This window comes from Rana temporaria, chromosome 12 (genome assembly GCF_905171775.1).
Source record: "Rana temporaria chromosome 12, aRanTem1.1, whole genome shotgun sequence".
Lineage (NCBI taxonomy): Eukaryota > Metazoa > Chordata > Amphibia > Anura > Ranidae > Rana > Rana temporaria.
In genome coordinates, this window is record NC_053500.1 from 35,099,571 (window position 1) to 35,124,224 (window position 24,654).

Genomic DNA, 24,654 nt, shown 5'->3' on the forward strand with positions numbered 1-24,654 from the left:
CCGACACATGCCAGAAATGTAAAACTCACATTGTGCTCTCAGCCAAACTGTCAAACCATCCGATGGTGGCTGGCGTCATAACTGATCACCATAGCAGTTGAAGATCAAACAGAGGCCAAGATGGCTGAAAACGATAGGGGGGTTTACTTACATTTTAACACATACAGTGATGAAAATAAGTATTTGAACACCCTGCTATTTTGCAAGTTCTCCCACTTGGAAATCATGGAGGGGTCTGAAATTGTTATCGTAGGTGCATGTCCACCGTGAGAGACATAATCAAAAAAAAAATCCAGAAATCACAATGTATGATTTTTTTAACTATTTATTTGTATGATACAGCTGCAAATAAGTATTTGAACACCTGAGAAAATCAATGTTAATATTTGGTACAGTAGCCTTTGTTTGCAATTACAGAGGTCAAACGTTTCTTGTAGTTTTTCACCAGGTTTGCACACACTGGAGGAGGGATTTTGGCCCACTCCTCCACACAGATCTTCTCTAGATCAGTCAGGTTTCTGGGCTGTTGCTGAGAAACACAGAGTTTGAGCTCCCTCCAAAGATTCTCTATTGGGTTTAGGTCTGGAGACTGGCTAGGCCACGCCAGAACCTTGATATGCTTCTTACAGAGCCACTCCTTGGTTATCCTGGCTGTGTGCTTCGGGTCATTGTCATGTTGGAAGACCCAGCCTCGACCCATCTTCAAAGCTCTAACTGAGGGAAGGAGGTTGTTGCCCAAAATCTCGCAATACATGGCCCCGGTCATCCTCTCCTTAATACAGTGCAGTCGCCCTGTCCCATGTGCAGAAAAACACCCCCAAAGCATGATGCTACCACCCCCATGCTTCACAGTAGGGATGGTGTTCTTGGGATGGTACTCCTCATTCTTCTTCCTCCAAACACGGTTAGTAGAATTATGACCAAAACGTTCTATTTTGGTCTCATCTGACCACATGACTTTCTCCCATGACTCCTCTGGATCATCCAAATGGTCATTGGCAAACTTAAGACGGGCCTTGACATGTGCTGGTTTAAGCATGGGAACCTTCCGTGCCATGCATGATTTCAAACCATGACGTCTTAGTGTATTACCAACAGTAACCTTGGAAACGGTGGTCCCAGCTCTTTTCAGGTCACTGACCAGCTCCTCCCGTGTAGTCCTGGGCTGATTTCTCACCTTTCTTAGGATCATTGAGACCCCACGAGGTGAGATTTTGCATGGTGCCCCAGTCCGAGGGAGATTGACAGTCATGTTTAGCTTCTTCCATTTTCTAATGATTGCTCCAACAGTGGACCTTTTTTCACCAAGCTGCTTGGCAATTTCCCCGTAGCCCTTTCCAGCCTTGTGGAGGTGTACAATTTTGTCTCTAGTGTCTTTGGACAGCTCTTTGGTCTTGGCCATGTTAGTAGTTGGATTCTTACTGATTGTATGGGGTGGACAGGTGTCTTTATGCAGCTAATGACCTCAAACAGGTGCATCTAATTTAGGATAATAAATGGAGTGGAGGTGGACATTTTAAAGGCAGACTAACAGGTCTTTGAGGGTCAGAATTCTAGCTGATAGACAGGTGTTCAAATACTTATTTGCAGCTGTATCATACAAATAAATAGTTAAAAAATCATAAATTGTGATTTCTGGAAAAAAAAAATTTGATTATGTCTCTCACAGTGGACATGCACCTACGATGACAATTTCAGACCCCTCCATGATTTCCAAGTGGGAGAACTTGCAAAATAGCAGGGTGTTCAAATACTTATTTTCCTCACTGTATCTGTTTCATACCCGAGGCTCCTGGAACATTCCAAAGACCAAAGCAGAGTATGGTATCTATTTTTGTATTTTTCTGTTGCTTGACTAAGTTTGTCTAATGCCGCGTACACACGACCGTTTTCGGGATGTAAAAAATGTTTTTTTTTATTTTTTTAATGTCATTAAAACCGATCGTGTGTGGGCTCCAGAGTATTTTTCACGATGTTAAAAATTTAGAACATTCTCTAAATTTTCACGTTGTTTTTAACATTGTCATTTTTAACGTTGTAAAAAATGGTCGTGTGTGGGCTTTAACAACGTGAAAAAAACGTGCATGCTCAGAAGCAAGTTATGAGACGGGAGCGCTCATTCTGGTAAAACTACCGTTCGTAATGGAGATGGCACATTCATCACGCTGTAACAGACAGAAAAGCACGAATCGTCTTTTACTAACATGAAATCCGCAAAAGCAGCCCCAAGGGTGGCGCGATCCGAATGGAACTTCCCCTTTATAGTGCCGTTGTACGTCATTGCGCTTTGCTAGAGCATTTTTTTTTTCACGATCGTGTGTAGGCAAGGTCGGTTTAACAATAATCGTGTTGAAAAAAAACATTTTTTTCTAGACCATTAAAAATGGTTGTGTGTACGCGGCATAAGGTCTCTTTCACACTACTGCAACTTCAAAGTCGTGCAATTTTACTGCACTGTTACCGCGGCCGCGATTTTTGAGAATGCCTGTGTAAGTGGTATCAAAATCGCACCAAAGTAGTGCAGGGATTACTTTTGAAGTCGTACCAATATGAATGGTTGTTCACTGGAAATCATGGGTAAAGACTTGTCCTGCCACTTTGCCATCACAAGTCGCGGGACAAGTCGTGTAAGTGTGAAAGGGGCCTAAGTGACAGTTGGCTTTAGTCATGAGATGTTTCTGTTCAAATAATAAAATCTGCTTCCTTTACTTTGCAGGTGTTGGGGAAATCATGTAAACCTATTCCAGGTGAGTGGACCGGTTTCCCTTTTTTCTCTGTCAACCCACAAAGTTTTTTCTTCATTTATACGTCTTGTGTTGATGGGCAAATGCAGCTGGATTTTAGGTGCATTCAGCCTGCATTTAAAATCAGTCACTTCTAATGCCCTGTACACACAAGCGGAATTTCCGTCTGAAAAAAGTTGGCTGTTTTTTCCGACGGAATTCCGCTCAAGCTTGGCTTGCATACACACGGTCTCACAAAAGTTCTCTGAACTTTCGAGCGTTGAGAACGTGGTGACGTACAACACTATGACGAGGCGAGAAAAAGGTTCAGTGCTTCCGAGCATGCGTCAAATTGTTTCCGAGCATGCATGTTTTTTTTTCCCGTCTGAATTGCATACAGACAAACAAATTTTCCAAAAAGAAAAATTGAGAACCTGCTCTCAAGCTTTTGTTGGTGGAAATTCCCACAGCAAAAGTCTGATGGAGCCTACACATGGTCGGAATTTTCGATGAGAAGCTCACATCAGACTTTTGCTGGCGGAAATTCCGCTTGTGTGTATGGGGCATCAGATCACTCAGAGTTCAGTGACCGTTGCATTTGACCACCTTCTAAGCTGTGAACAAAAGCCCATTAACACCTTCCCTCCTGGCCTATAGCAAAATGACGGGCGGGGGTTTCATTGTCCTGACTGGGCATCGTAGGACGTCCTTAAGAGCAAGCTGCTCCAGGGGCACGCAGCAAACGGTGGTGCGGTGTGTCGCTCGGACACACTGCATCCCAGATCACGGTAAAGAGCTGTGATTTAGGTTCTTTACCATGTGATGAGCTGTGTCCAATCACAGTCTAAAAAGGAAGTGCTGGTTATCGGCATTCCTCTACTCTCACTGATAGCGTTGCGAGTCGCAGAGAGCCGATGAGCGACTTTTCTGACAGGGTGGATCTGAACTGATAATTAGTGTATTGATTATTAGTGCCCACCAGTGAGTGATGCCTATCGGTGCCACCCATATGTGGCCCAAAATACAAAGGCTTCTATGAATAGGCAGCAGAGGGGAGTTGGTGCAGCTGCTGTGCCTGCTCTCCTGCCCAATCGCAAAAGCCATGAATTATTGTGAACTCTTTCACAAAATGCAAAGGCTTCTCTGAATGGGCAGCAGAGGGGAGAGGGGTCGGCATAACTGCTCTGTGTGCCTTGCTCTCCTCTCTCACAGTCCCGGGTGACCATGTATGCTCCGGCAGAGCCATAAATCTGTCCGATTTTAAATAATGGAGATAAGTTCAGGCAATGTCATGCACTTCCTTGGACTCATAGCACTTTTTAGAAAGTGACTGAATCCCTGGAATTCAGCTTTAGGAACCTTCTGAGCTAGAGACTAGTGCAGCTCCATGAAGCCTCCCTGCTGTGTTAAAGTCAATATATTAAGCCTGAGCTCTGAATTTAAAGGAGCTTTAGGATCTATGGTGTTGTATATAAAACGATATGAAGCAGATAAATGCAAGTTTAATAACCTACTGTATCTTACAGATACTTCAATGGTAACATATTGGTTGTTTGTCTCCACCCTCTACCATAAGGTGGCTGGGAAGGTCATGGAGTTGGGTTCAGACATGCCACCTCCTGGACTTATCACTTTAATTTACATCTGATCGTTTTCTTGAGCTCCAGGAGTACATCTGTGGCTACACACTCTGAGCTCTGACAGGAGAGGTGCTATCTTCTCACTCACAGCATCTCTGCCCGCCACTCTCCTCTCTGCTACCCATTTCCAGAAGCTTTTGTAGTTTGTGACTGAGTTCACATAACACAAAGCGTTCTGTGATTGGGCAGGGGAAGGGTTGGCTCAGCGACTGCATCTGCAGGAGCTCAGATCAGGTCATTGGAGCACTGGAAGTGTAGTAATAGCTATGCTCCTGGCACTCCGTAAAAATGTAAATTGTTGACGAAAGATATAAGTCCAAGTGGTGGCATGCTCCTCATTGGACTGAACCCCCTGCTTTTCCAACACATTTTACCAAAGTAGCTGAATTCCTGGTGTTTTGGCTGTAATGTGTGTATCATTCTCTGTTCTTCTCTTTCCTTAGTTATGCTCCTTGGTGTTACCGTCCTCAGAAAGAAGTATCCCCTGACCAAGTATCTGTGCGTCCTCCTCATTGTAGCAGGTGTAGCCCTGTTTATGTACAAGCCCAAGAATTCTGGCTCTTCTGACCATGCATTTGGCTATGGAGAATTATTACTGGTAAGGATTGGATTTCTAAAAAAAAATGCAGATTCAAAATGGTTGTTTTAAAGGACCTCCTAAGAAATGCACTATATAGCCAAAAGTATTGGGACACCTGCCTCTACGCTCACAACGTGAGTGAGTTTGAGGTGGAGGAACTTGACTGTCCTGCACAGAGCCCTGACCTCAACCCGATAGAACACCTTTTGGAATGAAGTAGAGCGGAGACTGCAAGCCAGGCTTTCTCATCCAAAATCCGCGCCCGACATCACAAATGCACTTCTGGAAGAATGGCCAAACATTCCCATAGACACTCCTAAACCTTGTGGACAGCCTTCCCAGAAGAGTTGAAGCTGTTATAGCTGCAAAGGGTGGGCCAACTCAATATTGAACCCTGCGGACTAAGACACTGTCAAAGTTCTTGTGCGTGCAAAGGCAGGTGTCCCAATACTTTTGGCAATATAGTGTACATTTCCCAAAAATAAAATGGAAGACGCACACACCTAGTGCATTATTAAGACATTTATTCAATGATACCATCAATAAAAAATGGGTACTCGCATATAGTGGCAAATAGTAGTAAGCCATAAAAACACGCAGAGCAGTGTGGGCACACATGCTGTAATCACATCACGGGGTGCTCCGAGCACCCAAAGGCAATTTTTTTAAAATGAAATTCCTCATTCAAAGTCCCCATCCCCAAAAAATAGGTGGAGGCAAAAAAACTATTTTAATCTTTCCTTAAAGGGGTTGTAAAGGAATTCCCCCCCCCCCCCCCCCTAAATAGCTTCCTTTACCTAGCGCAGTCCTCCTTCACTTACCTCATCCTTCCATTTTTCTTTTAAATGTCCTTATTTCTTCTGAGAAATCCTCACTTCCTGTTCTTCTGTCTGTAACTCCACACAGTAATGCAAGGCTTTCTCCCTGGTGTGGAGAAAGCCTCTTGAGGGGGCGAGCAGGAGTGTCAGGATGCCCACTAATACACAGCTCCTTTCTCTATCTGCAAAGTAGATGGCGTCCTGATCCTCCTGCTCGCCCCCTCACCCCTCAAGAGGCTTTCTCCACACCAGGGAGAAAGCCTTGCATTACTGTGTGGAGTTACAGACAGAAGAACTGGAAGTGAGGATTTCTCAGAAGAAATTAGGACATTTAAAAGCAAAATGGAAGGATGAGGTAAGTGAAGGAGGACTGCACTAAGGTAAAGGAAGCTATTTAAGGGAAAAAAAATTACCTTTAACCACTTAAGGACCGTACATATACGTCGGCAGAATGGCACGGCTGGGCACAAGCACGTACCTGTACGTCCTCTTTAAGTGCCCCGTGACCCCGTCCGAAGCTCCGCGGACCCGATCGCCTCCGGACTCCCGCAATCGGTCTCTGGTGCTGAAGAACAGGGAGAGCTGTGTGTAATGGCGGCGATCAGCGATTTTTTTCGTGACTGCGACATTATGGCGGGCACATCGGTCAATTTTGACACATTTTTGGGACCATTGTCGCATTAGACACAGCTCTCCCTGTTCTTCAGCTCCAGGGACCGATCGCGGGACTCCGATGTGCCCGCCATAATGACGCAGTCACGAAAAAAATCGATTATCGCCGCCATTAGTAGTAAAAAAAAAAAAAATATGTAGAAGAATACGTATCGGCCTAAACTGAGGAAAAAAATATATATTTTTTATATATTTTTTGGGGGATATTTTATTATAGCAAAAAGGAAAAAATAGAATTTTTTTCAAAAAATTGTCGCTCTTTTTTTTTTGTTTATAGCGCAAAAAAAAAAAAAAACGCAGATGTGATCAAATACCACCAAAAGAAAGCTCTATTTGTGGGGAAAAAAAGGACGCCAATTTTGTTTGGAAACCACGTCGCGCGACCGTGCAATTGTCAGTTAAAGCGACGCAGTGCCGAATCGCAAAAACTGGCCAGGTCCTTTACCTGCATATTGGTCCGGGTCTTAAGTGGTTAACCACTTCCTGCCCGCCGTATGCAGAATGACGGCCGGGAAGTGGTTGTGTTATCCTGTCTGGGAGTCGTATGACGTCCAGCGGGATAACATGCCGGCGCTTGCCTGTGAGTTGATCTATCGATCGACTTCTGTACAACAACCCTGTCGGTTGCTGGCTATAGCCAGTGTATTCTGATGTCTGATTTTACAATCATAGGAAAATATGTGTCTTTGTAAATATTGTTTTTATTCATACATATGAATATGTGTATGAAGAGAGTCCATTTTATTCTCTGCTAGGGGCACAATTGGGTATTTAAGTTTTCTTGCAAAAAATAAAGACAATAGCTGAGTGGGGTGTTGCATTTTCCCTCAAATCCATACCAGACTATCAACATAAGGACAAGGTGCTTTGGGGGGCGAGCCTGTTATGGTTCAGGTGGGGGCGATTACTCGTTCCTCCCCCCCTCCTTCCCTTTCTTGCATGCTCAGATAAGGGTCTGGTATGGATTTTGGGGGGGGGACCCCGCATAATTTTTTTTTTTTCCGACATGGGTTTCCCTTCAAAATGCATACCAGACCCCCCTGTCACTGGGCAAGGGCGCGTCACGTGATGTGTGTCTTATATCTGACGGGGGCAGAGTGAATCCCATATTCATCCCAGCACAGCTGTGTGGTCACTGTCAGCTGGTTCATGCTATGGGGACAAACCTTACTGGGGGCATTCTTTGGGTTCCTTCAGAAGTCTAGTGGTGACTGGCTTGGTAGGGTTTGGGGCCTAAGATTGTGGGGTTATAGTGATGGGACTGCCAGCTTAAACCCTTCTGTAAAAAAAAAAAAATGCATACCAGACCTAAGGGTCTGGTATGGATTGGGGGGCATTTTTTTTTTTTTTTGGTGTGGGGGCTTCTATTAAAATATGGAGGGGATCCCCACACAGTTTTTTCTCAATTTGTGTTGAAAACTGATGACACGCATTTTTAGAAGCCTTCCCATAGAAGAATAGGAGGCAGTGAGCATGGAATTCACATTTTAACCCCACTGCAGTGCTCAGAAAAAGCACAGGACCCTTTAAATTCGCTCTGCCGCTGCACCACAGATATGTGAACTGGCTTCATGGAAATCCGGTTTGGTTCACATGTTATGCGAATTGGGTGCGCTTTTTTTTTTTTTCAGATTTGGATAGCATAAGGAGAGAAAGTTCCCCCTGTGCATGTTAATTCAGTTAGAAACAGAAAATCTAATACTCTTCCAAATGCGTGTTTTGAACGTCATCCGTTTCTCTGTTCCTGTGCTATCAGCCTTTGGAGCTGCTGTCTGTTTTGCGTGACACCGCGCCCCTCATGGTGTCACCTCCATTTCCCTCATCCTCTGTTTTGTGCTGCTAGGAGGGGACAAGACACGGTGACACAATAACAGATCTGTGCATGATCTCGCATGTGAGGATTAGAGTGGATCCTTGCATGGGAGATCATCCTCATATGAACCGCTCAGTCTCTGCTACTCTCTCTGTCAATCCCTCCGCTGGCTTCCACTCACCCAACAAATTACATTTAAAATACTAACAATTGCCTACAAAGCCATCCACAACTCTGCCCCCAGCTACATCACTGACCTAGTCTCAAAATACCAACCAAATAGTTCTCTTCGTTCTTCTCAAGAACTCCTGCTCTCTAGCTCTCTTATCACCTCCTCCCATGCTAGTCTCCAGGACTTTTCCAGAGCCTCTCCAAGCCTATGGAACTCCTTACCCCAATCTGTCCATCTAACTCCTTCTCTATTAGCTTTTAGAGCAGTGGTTCTCAACCTTCTAGTGCCGTGACCCCTTGATAAAATTTCCCAAGTTGTGGGGACCCCTAACAGTAAAATTATTTTTGTAGCGTGGGTTGTTGGCACCCAAGGGAAGTAATTTGCGCCTAAACCACAGACATTTAGCGCTCCCTGAGTCCTTTTAATGGCAACTATAATCACACTCACTGTGTCTCCGCTTTTAACTCTGGCGTCTCGCAGCAGTGACACTTATGCCGAAATCAGGAGATGGGGTCTCCTTCAGCCCATCCCACTTCACATTCCTCACCAGTCAGCTGACCTCTAGTCTCTGCCCCCAGCCATGCTGTGAACTGAATGGGCGCCTGAGGCTGAGCGGGCGGCCGCGGGCTCCAGGAACAGCCCTGCTGGGCAGCCAGAGGCTCCAGGGACAGCCCTGCTGGGTGGCCGCAAAAAGGCTGGGAGAGTGGTGCGGGCTTCAGGAATAGCCCAGGATTCGGTGACCCCTGGCAAATTATCATTTGACCCCCGAGGGGGTCCCGACCCCCAGGTTGAGAACCACTGTTTTAGAGGATCCCTGAAAACCCTCCTCTTCAGAGAAGCATACACTACCCATACCGAACAACTGTATTTTCATTTCTTTATCGTACATCACGGGACACAGAGCGGCATTCATTACTATATGGGTTATATGGAGTACCTTCAGGTGTAGACACTGGCAATCTCAAACAGGAAATGCCCCTCCCTATATAACCCCCTCCCATAGGAGGAGTACCTCAGTTTTTCCGCCAGTGTCTTAGGTGTTAGTCATGGTTTAGCTTGCCTCCACATCCTTGGGATTAGGTGAGCTAACCGGTTCTGTCCAAAAAAGCCTCAGCGCTAAAGTGGTCAGTAACCGGACCCCAAACCCTTGGGGTATAGCCCATAATGCTTTTCTTTTTAGAGAGCTGGACCCTGGGCCCAGAACTTAGAAACCTTTGGGTGCCTAATGTTTCTGTTGCCAGAGTGCTATATGGGCCCAGGACAGTGGATCCTTCATAGGAACCCAGGGCCTGAAGGTCTAGACATCCCCACCGAGATGGGGGAAGATTGGGCCTCTTGCTTGGCAAAGTCCTGCGGCATGGAGCAGGTAAGTGAGGGGAAAACTTGCGGAACTTGGTTCTTAGCAGGTTTTTTCTGGGGGGTCACAGGGGACATGCCTAAAGTTATGCGCTGCATCTGGCAAACTAGTCACATATCATAAAGATAGGATGGCTCTATATGTATTATTCCCCATAAGATGTGACCTCCCTTGTAGTGTTGGAAAAGCATTGAGTGGGGCCTGTGTGATATAAAAGTATATGTGTGTGTCAGAGAGCTGTGCTTACCTGCAAGCCTCCAGGCGATGCTCCATTCAGTCTTCCTCCTCACGGCCTGCAAAGCAGGCAAAACGCTGACCTCCTCATGGTTCCAGGCTGCAGGCTGCAGTTTGCTGGAGCAGAGAGGTCCCTTCCTCCCAACCCCACCCCCCCCCCTGTCGGGAGGGGCATTTCCTGTTTGAGATTGCTGGGGGGGAAGGGCGGGTCAGTGGCTTAAGGAAGGGGCGGCCCTTCCTTGTTTGTTCCATATAGCTCATTCAATACTTTGGAACTGAGGAGGAAAGACCAGAACGGCAAGCACGGGGCGCCGAGGACACACAGTGGCCAGAAAGAATATTGCAGTCTTCAGAAAGACTGTTTTCAAGCCTAGGAATAGGCTGTTTCTTTTCCATCTCATAGTTTTTCTTGCAATACTACTCAGGGGGACAGAATGTTTTTTCTTTCCTAGATTTGAAAAAAAAAAAAAAAAAAAAAGATTTTTTTTGAAAAAAAAAAAAAAAAAAAGTGTCATCTAGGGGAGAGGAAGCATTTTTTATCCCCCAAACAGGTGTTTGGGCATTTAACTATTTATAAGTCCCAGGTACCAATAAGTAGCAGGTGTACCTCGGTATTGTACCATGGCATCAAAAAACAAGGGTACAAGAGGTGGGGATTCCCCCAGAGAGTCTGAGGTCTCGGACAAAGCTATGCCGCTGCTTTCCCCACAGGGAGCCTTGGGGCCATCGGGATCTGGGGCTGGAGCTGACGCGGGTCAGTCCAACCCTAAGATGGTCACGGAGGAGGTATTACTCACCTCTTTAAAAGAGATGCAGAAAAGCATGGGTAAAATGATAGCCGCAGCTATGCGGGGCAGTAAGCGGAATAGATCTCCGTCGCCCGAGCGCGGACCCTCAGAAGAGGAGGTCCTTTCCTCAGGGGAATTGGACGACCTCTTGGACAAGGACCAAGTAGGTTCAGGGATCGAAGATCCGGATACAGAGGAGTCTGGGGCAGTCTCCCTGAGGGAGAGCTGGTGGATTCAAGGATTGTCGGACTTGGTCCATAGGGCATTCAACTTGCCAGTACCAGATCTCCAGGTATCGACGGTTTCAGCTTTGGGCTCACTGAGGGCGCCTCAAAGCAATGCTGTGTTTCCGATCCATCCTCTATTAGAGGGAGTTTTGTTCCAAGATTGGAACAAGCCAGATAAGATCTTCTTACCACCTAAGAAGTTCTCTGTCCTATATCCTATGGAAGAAAAATTTTCCAAAAGATGGGCTACTCCTGCAGTGGACGCAGCCATCTCATGTGTTAACAAATCGTTAACATGCCCTGTAGAAAACATACAGGTGTTCAAGGATCCAGTTGATAAGCGCTTGGAAGCACTACTTAAGAACTCCTTCACTACTGCAGGGGCAGTAGTACAGCCAGCTGTGGCTGCGATTGGGGTCGCTCAAGCATTATCGGATCAATTTAAGCAGATGCTTAAACTTATTCCTGCCCAGCAGGCAGAAGAATTTTCGGATGTCCCTAAGGCCATATGTTTTACGGTAGACGCAATCAAGGATTCTATCCAGCAAGCGTCACGTTTATCGTTATCCCTTATCCATATGAGAAGACTCTTATGGTTAAAAGGCTGGGAGGCTGAGCCCCCATGCAAGAAGCTCCTGGTAGGGTTCCCCTTCCATGGAGGACGACTCTTCGGAGAAGACCTAGATAAATACATTCAGACCATTTCAAACGGCAAGAGTACTCTCTTGCCAACTAAGAAGAAGGTTCAGGGGCCTGCGTTTAAACGACAGTATTCCCCTGGGCAGGGGCCCTCTAATGCCAAGCAGTATCGACGGCCTCCTGCAAAAGCAAACTTCGGCTTCAACAGCAAATCACAAGGACAGGCTGTTAGAGGCAAAAGGCAGTGGTTTTGCAAACCAGCAAAACCAGCCCCCAAGCCAACCTTATGAAGGGGCGCCCCCACCCACGAAGGTGGGGGGAAGGCTGCGACTCTTTTCAGAGATTTGGGAAGCCAGCATTCCCGACGAGTGGGTACGGTCTTCCGTGGCCACAGGCTACAAATTAGATTTCCTAAGGTTTCCTCCTCCTCATTTCCAGGAGTCGAGGATTCCAAACGATCCGCCTCGGATTCCGGCCAGTCCTGGAACAGGGGCTGGGTTTCTACTCCAACCTATTCATCATCCCAAAATCCAATGGAGATGTCAGGCCAATTTTGGACCTAAAAATGGTAAATGCATATCTAAAGATCCGCTCATTTCGGATGGAATCCGTGCGGTCAGCAGCTGCCACACTCCAGAAGGACGACTTCATGGCGTCCATAGACATAAAGGATGCCTACCTTCATGTTCCAATTTATCAGCCACATCAAAGATATCTACGCTTCATGGTGGCTTCGCGTCACTTCCAATTCGTGGCGCTTCCCTTCGGGTTGGCTACGGCCCCCCGGGTGTTCACGAAGGTCCTAGCTCCGATCCTAGCCAAGCTAAGGATCCAAGGGGTCACGATCCTAGCATACCTGGACGACCTCCTAGTCATAGACCACTCGTCTCCCGGCTTGGAGCGAGCAGTGGCCCTCACGGTCCAATACCTCGAGAGGTTCGGCTGGGTCCTAAATCGAGAAAAGTCAGCTTTCCAGCCCACAAGGCAGTTGGAATATCTCGGCATGAGATTAGACACAGAACAACAAGGAGTGTTCCTACCTCTGAGGAAGGTAAAAGCCATCAAGGAATTAATCCTACTGGTTCTAAGCAAGAAAGAACCGACTATTCGCCTATGTATGAGGTTACTAGGCAAGATGGTGGCCACGTTCGAGGCGGTACCATACGCCCAGAGCCACACTCGCATCCTACAGGCAGCCATCCTGTCAGCATGGAGCAGAAGGCCACAGGCCTTGGATATCCCGTTGCCGCTCTTATCAAGAGTCCGACAAAGTCTGTGTTGGTGGTTAGACCCTCAGAATCTACTGAAGGGGAAGTCTTTCAGCCCAGTGGCTTGGAAGATAGTGACCACAGACGCCAGCCTGACGGGCTGGGGAGCAATTTTGGATGGTTGCACTCGCCAAGGTACTTGGGCAAAGCCAGAGAAGCAGTTGCCCATCAACATCTTGGAGCTCAGAGCTGCTCGACTAGCCCTCAGGGCTTGGACGTCAAAATTGCAGGGGTTCCCGGTGAGAATTCAATCAGACAATGCCACGGTCGTGGCATACATAAATCACCAAGGGGGAACCAGGAGTCAAGCCGCTCAGAGAGAGGTGAGCTTGATTCTCCTATGGGCAGAGGCGCATGTGCCCTGCATATCGGCAATATTCATTCCAGGAGTGGACAACTTTCAGGCGGACTTCTTAAGCCGCCAGACTCTATGGCCGGGGGAATGGTCTCTGCATCCACAAGTCTTTCAAGCACTCTGCCAAAGATGGGGAGTGCCGGACGTGGATATCATGGCATCGAGACTCAACAAGAAACTAGACAGGTTCATATCCCGCTCAAGGGATCCGATGGCCTGCGGAACCGATGCGTTGGTTTGCCCTTGGCATCAGTTCAAACTTCTTTATGCGTTTCCCCCGCTCCAGTTACTACCCCGCCTGCTGCGCAGGATCCGGGTGGAACACATACCAGTCATCCTGGTAGCTCCAGCATGGCCCAGAAGGGCATGGTACTCACTCATCCTAAAGATGGTAGTGGGAGACCCTTGGACTCTTCCTCTACGGCCAGACCTGCTATCGCAAGGTCCGATCCTCCACCCTGCCTTACGGCATCTAAATTTGACGGCCTGGAAGCTGAATCCCTGATTCTCAGGGGTAGAGGTCTGTCTCAGAAAGTAGTCTCTACCCTAATCAGAGCCAGGAAACCGGTCTCTAGGGTGATTTATTACAGGGTCTGGAAGGCCTATGTAGGCTGGTGTGAGTCCAAGCGATGGCTTTCTCGCAAATTTACCATCGATAGAGTATTAAGTTTTCTCCAGCTAGGAGTGGATAAAGGATTGGCATTAAGCACAATCAAAGGACAGATTTCTGCTCTGTCAGTGTGGTTTCAGCGGCCGCTGGCCACCCACTCGCTGGTTAAGACCTTCCTTCAAGGGGTCTTACGTATTAGACCTCCAGTTAAATCCCCGCTTTGTCCGTGGGATTTAAATCTTGTTCTGTCAAGTTTACAGAAACAACCGTTTGAGCCGTTGGCTGATATTCCTTTGGTTCTACTGACAAGGAAGTTAGTATTTTTGGTTGCCATAGTTTCCGCAAGAAGAGTTTCGGAGCTGGCAGCCTTATCCTGTAAGGAACCATATCTTGTTTTTCATAAGGACAGGGTCGTTCTCCGCCCTCATCCTTCCTTCCTTCCGAAGGTCATATCCAGTTTTCATTTGAACCAGGATTTGGTATTACCATCCTTCTTCCCTAAACCTACTTCCAGAAAGGAAGGGTTGCTGCATACCTTGGATATTGTCAGGGCCATGAAGGCCTATCTTAAAGCTACAAAGAAGATCCGGAAGACAGATGTGCTGTTCATTCTACCGGATGGGCCCAAGAAGGGGCAGGCAGCTGCAAAGTCCACCATTTCTAGGTGGATTAAGCAATTAATCACTCAGGCCTACGGCTTGAAAGGGTTGCCTCCTCCAGTATCATTAAAGGCTCATTCTACTAGAGCCATGGGCGCCTCCTGGGCAGCACACCACCAGATCTCTATGGCTCAAGTTTGCAAGGCGGCAACCTGGTCTTCTGTCCACACGTTTACAAAATTCTACAAGTTGGACGTAAGAAGGAATACTGATACTGCCTTCGGGCAGGCAGTGCTGCAGTCTGCAGTTTGAGACCCTCGGATTCCGGGGGCTCCTCTTGTTCGAGTTAAATTTAAAAATTTTATTTTTCTCAACTAAGTTGGATTTATTATGATTTGAGTATATCTCTAAATTAAATCCTTTTGTCTTGGAGATGTTCTCCCTCCCCTCATTGTAAGCATTGCTTTGGGACATCCCATATAGTAATGAATGCCGCTCTGTGTCCCGTGATGTACGATAAAGAAAAAGAGATTTTTAATACAGCTTACCTGTAAAATCTTTTTCTTGGAGTACATCACGGGACACAGAGCTCCCACCCCTCTTTTTTGAGGACCATTTTGGGAGGCATACTGCTTGCTACAAAACTGAGGTACTCCTCCTATGGGAGGGGGTTATATAGGGAGGGGCATTTCCTGTTTGAGATTGCCAGTGTCTACACCTGAAGGTACTCCATATAACCCATATAGTAATGAATGCCGCTCTGTGTCCCGTGATGTACTCCAAGAAAAAGATTTTACAGGTAAGCTGTATTAAAAATCTCTTTTTTGTCCACCTAATGACCCCCCACAGCTACTACCCTTTGTTTCACTTGACCCTCCCTTCTAGATTGTAACGAGCAGGGCCCTCTGATCCCTCCTGTATTGATTTGTATTGTGACTATACTGTCTTGCCTGATGTTGCAAAGCGCTGCGCAAACTGTTGGCGCTATATAAATCCTGTATAATAATAATAATTGAGGGTCCATTACCATTGCAGTTGGCACACGCTTATTATTGATTTGTTTTCATTAAGGCAGCCCTTTCATTTTAATGGGCAGCCTAGCACACGGGAGGTGCATGTGCCGTTCCTGGTAGTGCACGTTAGAGTGTTAATCAGCAAGGTGTATTGGGGGTGCTCTTCAGAATGAATGGCACCATCTGCCACCAATACATGAAACGTGCTTTACAGCGACACAATAGTGTTAATGGACTCTAGAACAGAACATGCTTGTTCTATTTCTATAAATACCGGACAGCAGCAAGACAAGGGGTCATCCTTGGTGCTAGTTTCTCCGGCAACCGTTTGCTGTATTGCCTTTGCTGTTCTGATGTATAAAGCCTGGAAGACTTCAGTTGTCACTGATTGGTGTATTCTGACCCCCCTTACAGTAAGAAACACTATGCAGGGAACACTTAACCCCTACAGCGCCACCTAGTGGTTAACCCCTTCACTGCCAGTGCCATTTTCACAAAAAACAGTGCATTTTTATAGCATTGATCGCTGTGAAAATGACAATTGTCCCAACAATGTGTCAAGTGTCCGCCATAATGTCGCAGTCACGAAAAAAATCGCTGATCGCTGCCATTACTAGTAAAAAAAAAAATTTAAAAAATGATTTAAAACTATCCCCTATTTTGTAAACGCTATAACTTTTGCGCAAACCAATCAAACGCTTATTGCGATATATATTTTTTTTTTTTACCAAAAATATGTAGAATACTACGTATCGGCCTAAACTAAGGGGGGGGGGGGGGGAATTTTTATATATTTTTTTGGGGATATTTATTATAGCAAAAAGTAAAAAAATATTGAATTTTTTTTCAAAATTGTCGCTCTATTTTTGTTTATAGAGCAAAAAATAAAAACCGCAGAGGTGATCAAATACCACCAAAAGAAAGCTCTATTTGTGGGGAAAAAGGGACGTAAATTTTGTTTGGGAGCCACGTCGCACGACCGCGCAATTGTCAGTTAAAACGACGCAGTGCTGAATCGCAAAAAGTGGCCAAATGGCCCGGGGCTGAAGTGGTTAACTGACGCTGTACCCAAATAAAATTGATCCTCTTCTTCCTCTTTTTTTTTTTTTTTTTTTTTTTTAGCAAATAGAGCTTTTTTTAGTGGTATTTGATCACCTCTGCGCTTTTTTGTTTATCGCGCAAAAAAAAAAAAGTTTAGGCCAATATGTATTCTGCTACATATTTTTGGTAAAAAAAATCACGATAAGCGTATATTGATTGGTTTGCACAAAAGTTATAGTGTTTAAAAAATACGGGATGTATTTATGGCAATTCTTTTTACTTGTAATGGCGGTGATCAGTGATTTTTTTTTTTTTTTTTTTTTTTTTGTGGGACTGCGACAGATCGGACACCTAGCTGACACTTTTAACCTTGTTTTTGGGAACCAGTGACATTATTAACCACTTCAATACAGGGCTTTTATACCCACCTCCATACCGGGCCTATTCTGGCACTTCTCTCTCCTTCATGTACAAATCATCATTCTTTTGCTAGAAAATTACTCAGAACCCCCAAACATTATATATGTTTTTAAGCTGACACCCTAGGGAATAAAATGGCGGTCATTGCAACTTTTTATCTTGCACAGTATTTGCGCAATCATTTTTCAAACGCCTTTTTTTTGGAAAAGGTTTCATGAATTAAAAAATAACAAAACAGTAAAGTTGGCCCAATTTTTTGGGAAAATATGAAAGATGATGTTACGCCGAGTAAATAGATACCCAAAATGTCATGCTTTAAAATTGCGCACACTCATGGAATGGCGCCAAACTTCATTACTTAAAAATCTCCATAGGTGACCCTTTGAAATTTTTTACAGGTTACCAGTTTAGAGTTACAGAGGAGTTCTAAAGTGCTAAAATTGTTGCACATGCTCTAACGCACGCGGCGATACCTCACATGTGTGGCTTGAACAACGTTTACATGTAAACATCCCTTGTAATAGGAATAGTGTGTGACAGGTCCTCTTTAAGGAGAGATGCAGGGTCAATAAGACCGCACATCTCTCCTCCAGGCTGGAAAACATGAGATCGTGAAAAAAAATTCACAGATCTCTTGCTTACTAGCTGCAATTTCGGCTTTGTTTACTTACGGTTACCCGGGTGTGACGTCATCACATCGCGCCCGGGCCTCCAACGGTCATTGAGATGACTGGTGACTGGTATGCTTCCTATCCGGCGCAGGGCGATCCTTTCTCCGGGCCCCCTGATGGCACGGGGGAGCCCGGAGAAGCACCGGATGGAGGTGGGGGGGGGGAATGTCCCCTCCCGCCGTCTATAAGAACGATCAAGCGTGGAACCGCTTTTCTTTCTTTCTTTCTTTCTTTCTTTCTCCTTTTTTTTTTTTTTTTTTCCCTTTTTCTCTTTCCTTACTTCAACTTGTGTTCAACTTGGGTGTGTGTTGTGTTTTTTTTTATTTTTATTTTTTTTGGAGAGGGGGGGAGGGGGAGATATTTATGAAGCAATGAATTTTGACATCATTCAAGCATTTAGTGCCAGTGCATGTGTTTTTAAATGGGAGTGACTGATTCACCACCAGTGAATGTTGGATAAAATTCCCATTCGCTGCTTTATAAATATGCTTCTAAATGATGGTCTTCTGTTCTATCCTCCCCAGCTGCTGTCTCTGACCCTGGATGGCCTTACAGGAGTGTCTCAGGATCACATGCGGGCGCAGTTTCAGACCAGCTCCAACCCAATGATGCTCAATATCAACCTCTGGTCAAGCCTTTTCCTAGGAGCAGGTAAATCATTTTTTTTTTTTTCCATTTTATCCACATTTTAAAACAACCTGCTTAATTGTTCTGCGTTTCTCACAGAACATGTTGTACTTTGCTGATTTTTGAGAAGCATTTTGTTATCAAAGAAAAATGCCATTAAAGTGACTTTAGAGGGTTTATCATAGAGCTCTTTTTTTTTTCTTGGGGACTAAAATAAAACTACTAGCAGCCAGCCAATGGAAAGCTTGAGTCTACAAGTCTCCAAAATTATTCATATCGAATGTGTATCTTTTTTTTTTTTTTTTTCCTCCATTGAGGGACACAGGAATTCAGATACAGTTGGTTTATAAAGCTGCCTAGGTTTGGGTCCTGGCAAGCCGAAAAATTGTATGCCAATTTCCGTATAACCACTTTGTTTCCACTGCCTAAAAGTGGAATTTTTCCTCTGTGGGACTTTAAAAGGCAGAGTCTCAAAAAAACAATTAAATCATATCAAAATTATTGTTTTATTGAAATAAGTTAAAACTATGATGAATTTAATAAAAATAGATGCAGTTACCCAAACGGTAGGTGACGTATGACAAGAAATAATAACAACGATACAATGAAAACCACTTGATTCTGTCCTGGCAAATAGATAGGGACAGAGAGTCCGACGCATTTTAAGGTTGAAAATTATGAAATCTCTTCTTCAGTGGCTAGTGGTAGAGTGCATTGTTATCTACGATTTAACAAAAAAATAGCAGTAAACATTCAAAATACAGAATTATGTGAGTAGATTATATGTGAATAAAATCATCAATAGACACATTGCTATAAAATATTCTAATTCTGACTGTTATTCTTGAAAATTCACCAAAAAGCATCCAATTCAAGGAAAAACAGGGATAGAGCTTGGAAAAAGGGAAAAATTACCCCTAGGGTCTTTGTGTTGCAGCAATGAATACAAATAGTAATAATGGAAGTGGAAGAGGGCTAAGGGCCCTTTCACACTAGCGGACCGTATGTCCGTATTTCGTCCATCCGTTTCCGCTGACACCCGATCCCATTGGTGTCTGCTATGTTCCGATATTTTTCCATCCGTCTGCAGAGTGGAGAGCGGAGATCTGACAGGGCGCTCCCTGCACAGTGTGCGGGATTGCCTTGTCATCTGCCAGCTCAGCGTGCTTAAAAGGATCGATCCCCGCTGAGCAAGCGGATGAGACATGTGCGGATCCTTACGGGATCCGTACATGTAAAAGGGGCCTAAGTACACAAAACTAATCCAGCTAAAAAGCCTGCTACTTAAATTGTATTTGTAAGCAAGAAGCTGAATAAAGCTTTATATGTAGACTGTTTTTGTCTCCTAAAAATTAATATTTTGCTAAGCAGGTCTTCTAGTTCAGACATCTCTTTCACACTCTGTTGCCCAGTTACATTACTTCACTGCAGTCAAAGCAATACAGCATTGTCCAGATTCCAGATCGTGATTGGTTGAGGGAGCAACAGTTCATCTCTGATCCTTCCTGCAATCCGCAAGCTCCATTTGGTAAATTGGATTCATACGACAGTTCATTACTGTAGTTCCTGATTGGCTTACAATGTTGGTCCTTGAATTTTGATATGCGGAAGATTACAGGAGGCTGGTACAAACACAAGACTGAATTACTATATAAAAATGACCATGTCCATCCCTTTATGACTACAGTGTCCCCATCTTCTGATGGCTCCTTCCAGCAGGATAATGCCCATGTCACAAAGATCCGATCATCTCACCACTGGTTTCTTGAACATGACAATGAGGTCACTGAACTCCAATGGCCTCCACAGTCACCAGATCTCATCCAATAGAGACCCTTTGGGATGTGGTGGAAAAGGAGATTCACATCATGGCAGTGCAGCCGCCAAATCTGCAGCAAATGCATGATGCTATCGTGTCACTATGGACCAAAATCTCTGAGGAATGTGCCTTGAAAAATGAAGGCAGTTCTGAAGGCAAAATGGGGTCCTAGCAAGGTGTACCTAATAAAGAGGCCGGTCGGTGTAGATGCATCACTCTTCTTTCAGCTCTGTAGAGAAGTTATGTAAATAAATGCTTATTTCAGCCAAGCTGAGAATATGAAACGGGCCTGAGATCCTTAGGATATTATAATCAATTAATTAATGTCTCCACTCAAAAACCCGCCGGCCTCGATGCGTTTCACCACTCCTGACTTGTTTACTAGGATAGAGGAAGTCCAATGCATTGTGAAACACTTCAAGGAAGGTGGGCTTTTGGGTGGAGACATTGGGCCAGATCCACGTACAGCGGCGCATCTTTCCCCCAGGCGCAGCGTATCTAAGATACACTACGCCGCCGTAACTTATTTTTTTTTTCGAATCCTCAACGAATTTGCGCCGTAAGTTACGGCGGCGTAGTGTATCTTTGGCGGCGTAAGGGCACGGTTTCAAATGATGTAATGGGGGCGTGTTTTATGTAAATACGCCGTGACCCGAAGTAAACAACGTTATATTTTTCCGTGGGGGGATCCCAGTGCGCATGCTCGAAATGAAACCGGAACAAGCCAATGTTCTAAGACGGTGACCTCATTCTACGCAAATCCCTATTCGCAAACGACTTACGCTAACGACGTAAAAAATTCTAAATGCGAGGCGGGAATGACGGCCATACTTAACATTGAGTACGTCTCATAATAGCAGGGCTAACTATACGCCGGAAGAACCCGAACGCAAACGACGTAAAAAAATGCGCCGGACGTACGTTCGTGGATCGCCGTAACAAGCTAATTTGCATACTTGACGCAGAATTTGACGGAAACGCCACCTAGCGGCCGCCCAAAAAATTGCACCTAAGATCCGACGGCGTACTAAGACGTACGCCTGTCAGATCGATCCGAGATGCCGTCGTATCTTGTTTTGTAGATACAAAACAAAGATACGATGCGCAAAATTTGAAATTACGCGGCGTATCAAGAGGTACGCCGGCGTGGATCTGCCCCATTGTATGCAGTCAATTTAATTGATGATTAAAAAAAATACTGCGAGAGGAGCTCAATGGAGTGTGGCTGACATTCTTTCATCTCTCTAATGGAGAGTGGAGATGATCTAGACCAGTGGTCATCAACCCTGTCCTCAGGGCCCACTAACAGGCCAGGTTTGCAAGATAACCGAAACGCATCACAGGTGATATAATTTGCTGCTCAGTGATTGCAGTATTCTAGTCTTCATCTCCCCAAGGTAATACATAAAACCTGGCCTGTTAGTGGGTCCCGAGGACAGGGTTGATGACCACTGGTCTACAGTGATATCACCCAGGATGTCCAGGTACAAGACATGCCAGTCCTGAGCTATGGATCTATGTGTGTCTCTATCCTTAGGATGCCATTAGATCTGTGTATTTAATTATGTGGCCACTTGGTATATTTTATATCGGGGGTAGGCAACCTCGGCCCTCCAGCTGTTTTTAAACTACAAGTCCCATGAGACATTGCAAGACCCTGGCAATCGCAAGCATGACTCCTAGAGGCATGATGGGATTTGTAGTTTCACCACAGCTGGAGGGCCAAGGTTGCCTACCCCTGTTTTATATGGTTTGATAAATGAGGCCTGAAGTTCATTCAGTTGATCTGCGTTATAAAATATATAAGCAGGCAGTTATTGTACAAATAATCAGATGTTTAAGGTTCTTCTCCCTTCTGTACGGTACATAATCTGCATTTGGGCTACAAAAGGCACCAATTTCCCCTCATTTGAATTGTAAATCCTTCTTCATAATTCATGGTATCATGGGTAGTTTGTCTGATGTCGGTGAAATTGAATTGCCACATGCACATTACGGCTTTATTTCATACACAGCAGTTCTGTTTTGTAGTGAATGGTCAAGGTGAAGCTTTGTTCCAAACACAGGCCACTAGGTGGCACCGCCACACTCCCTATCTATATGTAGGTGGCCAGCCGTGGAGTGCATACCAAACAAAGGAGAGCGGCTCGGGGAGGTAGAGTTTACTAGTCTGTAGTAGAGCGTACACACAACAAAGGCTGGGATTTTTTTTTTTTTTATCGGACACTGCGTTATTTTTTTTTATTTTAATTTTTTATTATATTGTCTTAAAAGGCAAGGGCTGGGAAATGAGGTCCTTTATAATAATACATTACATGTGCTATATCCATATGATATATATATATATATATATATATATATATATATATATATATATATATATATATATATATATATATATATATATATATATATATATATATATATATATTACACACACACACACACACCTATCTATCTATTATCTATCTCTATGTATGTATGTGTGTAATAAATATATATATATATCTTTCAGGCGGCGTAGCGTATCGTATTTAAGCTACGCCGCTGTAAGTCAGAGAGGCAAGTGCTGTATTCACAAAGCACTTGCCTCCTAAGTTACGGCAGCGTAGCGTAAATGGGGCCGGCGTAAGCGCGCCTAATTCAAATGAGGATGAGGGGGCGTGTTTTATGTAAATGGGGGGTGACCCGGCGTGATTGACTTTTTTTACGAACGGCGCATGCGCCGTCCCTGTACATATCCCAGTGTGCATTGCTCCAATCTACGCCGCAAAGACTTATTGGTTTCGACGTGAACGTAAATTACGTCCAGCCCCATTCACGGACGACTTGCGCAAACGCCGTAAAATTTTCAAATTTCGACGCGGGGACGACGGCCATACTTAACATTGACTAGGCCAGCTATTTGTTCGACTAACTTTACGGCGGAAAAAGCCATACATAAACAAAAATGCGCCGGGCGCACGTACGTTCGTGAATCGGCGTATCTAGTCATTTACATATTCTACGCCGAACTCAACGGAAGCGCCACCTAGCGGCCAGCCTAAATATTGCACCCTAAGATACGACGGCGTAGGAGACTTGCGCCGCTCGTATCTTGGCCTAATTTAAGCGTATCTGGTTTCCAGAATACGCTTAAATTTAGGACGGCTTAGATTCAGAGTTACGTCGGCGTATCTACTGATACGCCGGCGTAAAGCTACCTGAATCTGGCTATTAGTCACTTTGAGGAATGGGAGAAAGTGGTGTTGGGGGATCTCTTTAAATACAAGTTCTAGAAGGAACGGGTTTTCCAGATATCATGTTGTCTACCATTGTCTTGTTCTTCTGCAGGTATCTTGTTTACTGGAGAATTATGGGAGTTCCTGAGCTTCACAGAGCGTTATCCCTTTATCATCTACAACATTCTGCTCTTCAGCCTGACAAGTGCCCTGGGCCAGGTGAGATTAGTGATGGCACGGCTTCATATTTCATGAATTACAAATGTTTCCATCTATGACTGTCTCATCTGGGGTCATTCTGTATCGGAAAAGGACAATGCCCAGGAATCTGGTTTCTAGCATGACTATAAAATGTACAACTGTCCTTTGCATAATGTATAGGGTGCTTTTTTTTTTTATTTTTTATTTTTTCTTCAACCACGGGTGGACGGTAAGAAAATTGCTCAATTGCCCCATCAGCATAGTCGTGTTGATGGAGGAATCCCCCCCCCCCCCCCTTGTGCTATTGTGAATATAAGGATCCCTGGTTGCGGCTATAGCTCCCCGCAGTGCTTGCATGAAAAAATTAGGACAGGTTGGTTGTACTGAAGTCAATCTAAACGGCTTCAGTACAACCAGCCTGCCCATAAATGGATCGAATCTCAGCTGGTCCCTGCTGAACTAGCTCAGATTAGATCCATCTATGGCTGGCTTTTACTTTTTTTATTGTTTGTCCCCTTTTTCCGTATCTTGGTGCCCTTTGTTAACCACTTAACCCCCGGACCATATTGCTGCCCAAAGACCAGAGCACTTTTTGCGATTTGGGACTGCGTCGCTTTAACTGACAATTGCGCGGTCGTGCGACGTGGCTCCCAAACAAAATTGGTGTCTTTTTTTCCCCCCACAAATAGAGCTTTCTTTTGGTGGTATTTGATCACCTCTGCGGTTTTTAGTTTTTGCGCTATAAACAAAAATAGAGCGACAATTTTGAAAAAAATATATTTTTTACTTTTTGCTATAATAAATATCCCCCAAAAATATATAAAAAAAACAATTTTTTCCTCGGTTTAGGCCGATACGTATTCTTCTACATATTTTTCGTAAAAAAATAAATTGCAATAAGCGTTTGGTTTGCGCAAAAGTTATAGCGTTTACAAAATAGGGGGTATTTTTATGGCATTTTTATTAATATATTTTTTTTTACTAGTAATGGCGGCGATCAGTGTTTTTTTCGGTACTGCGACATTATGGCGGACACTTTTGACACATTTTTGGGACCATTGGCATTTTTATAGCGATCAGTGCTATAAAAATGCATTGGATTACTATAAAAATGCCACTGGCAGTGAAGGGGTTAACACTAGGGGG

At 44.7% G+C, this 24,654-nt stretch overlaps 1 protein-coding gene across 1 annotated transcript in view; it reads left to right on the plus strand.

Moving 5' to 3' along the window:
* The window catches only part of SLC35B1 (solute carrier family 35 member B1), a 57,027-nt gene that overhangs the window by 24,144 nt on the left and 8,229 nt on the right, over positions 1 to 24,654 (plus strand). Inside the window, exons 5-8 of the mRNA XM_040331547.1 lie at positions 2,717 to 2,747; positions 4,807 to 4,961; positions 18,165 to 18,291; positions 23,420 to 23,526. Coding sequence (XP_040187481.1) covers positions 2,717 to 2,747; positions 4,807 to 4,961; positions 18,165 to 18,291; positions 23,420 to 23,526 — 420 coding nt within the window. The remainder of the gene's footprint in view (positions 1 to 2,716; positions 2,748 to 4,806; positions 4,962 to 18,164; positions 18,292 to 23,419; positions 23,527 to 24,654) is intronic.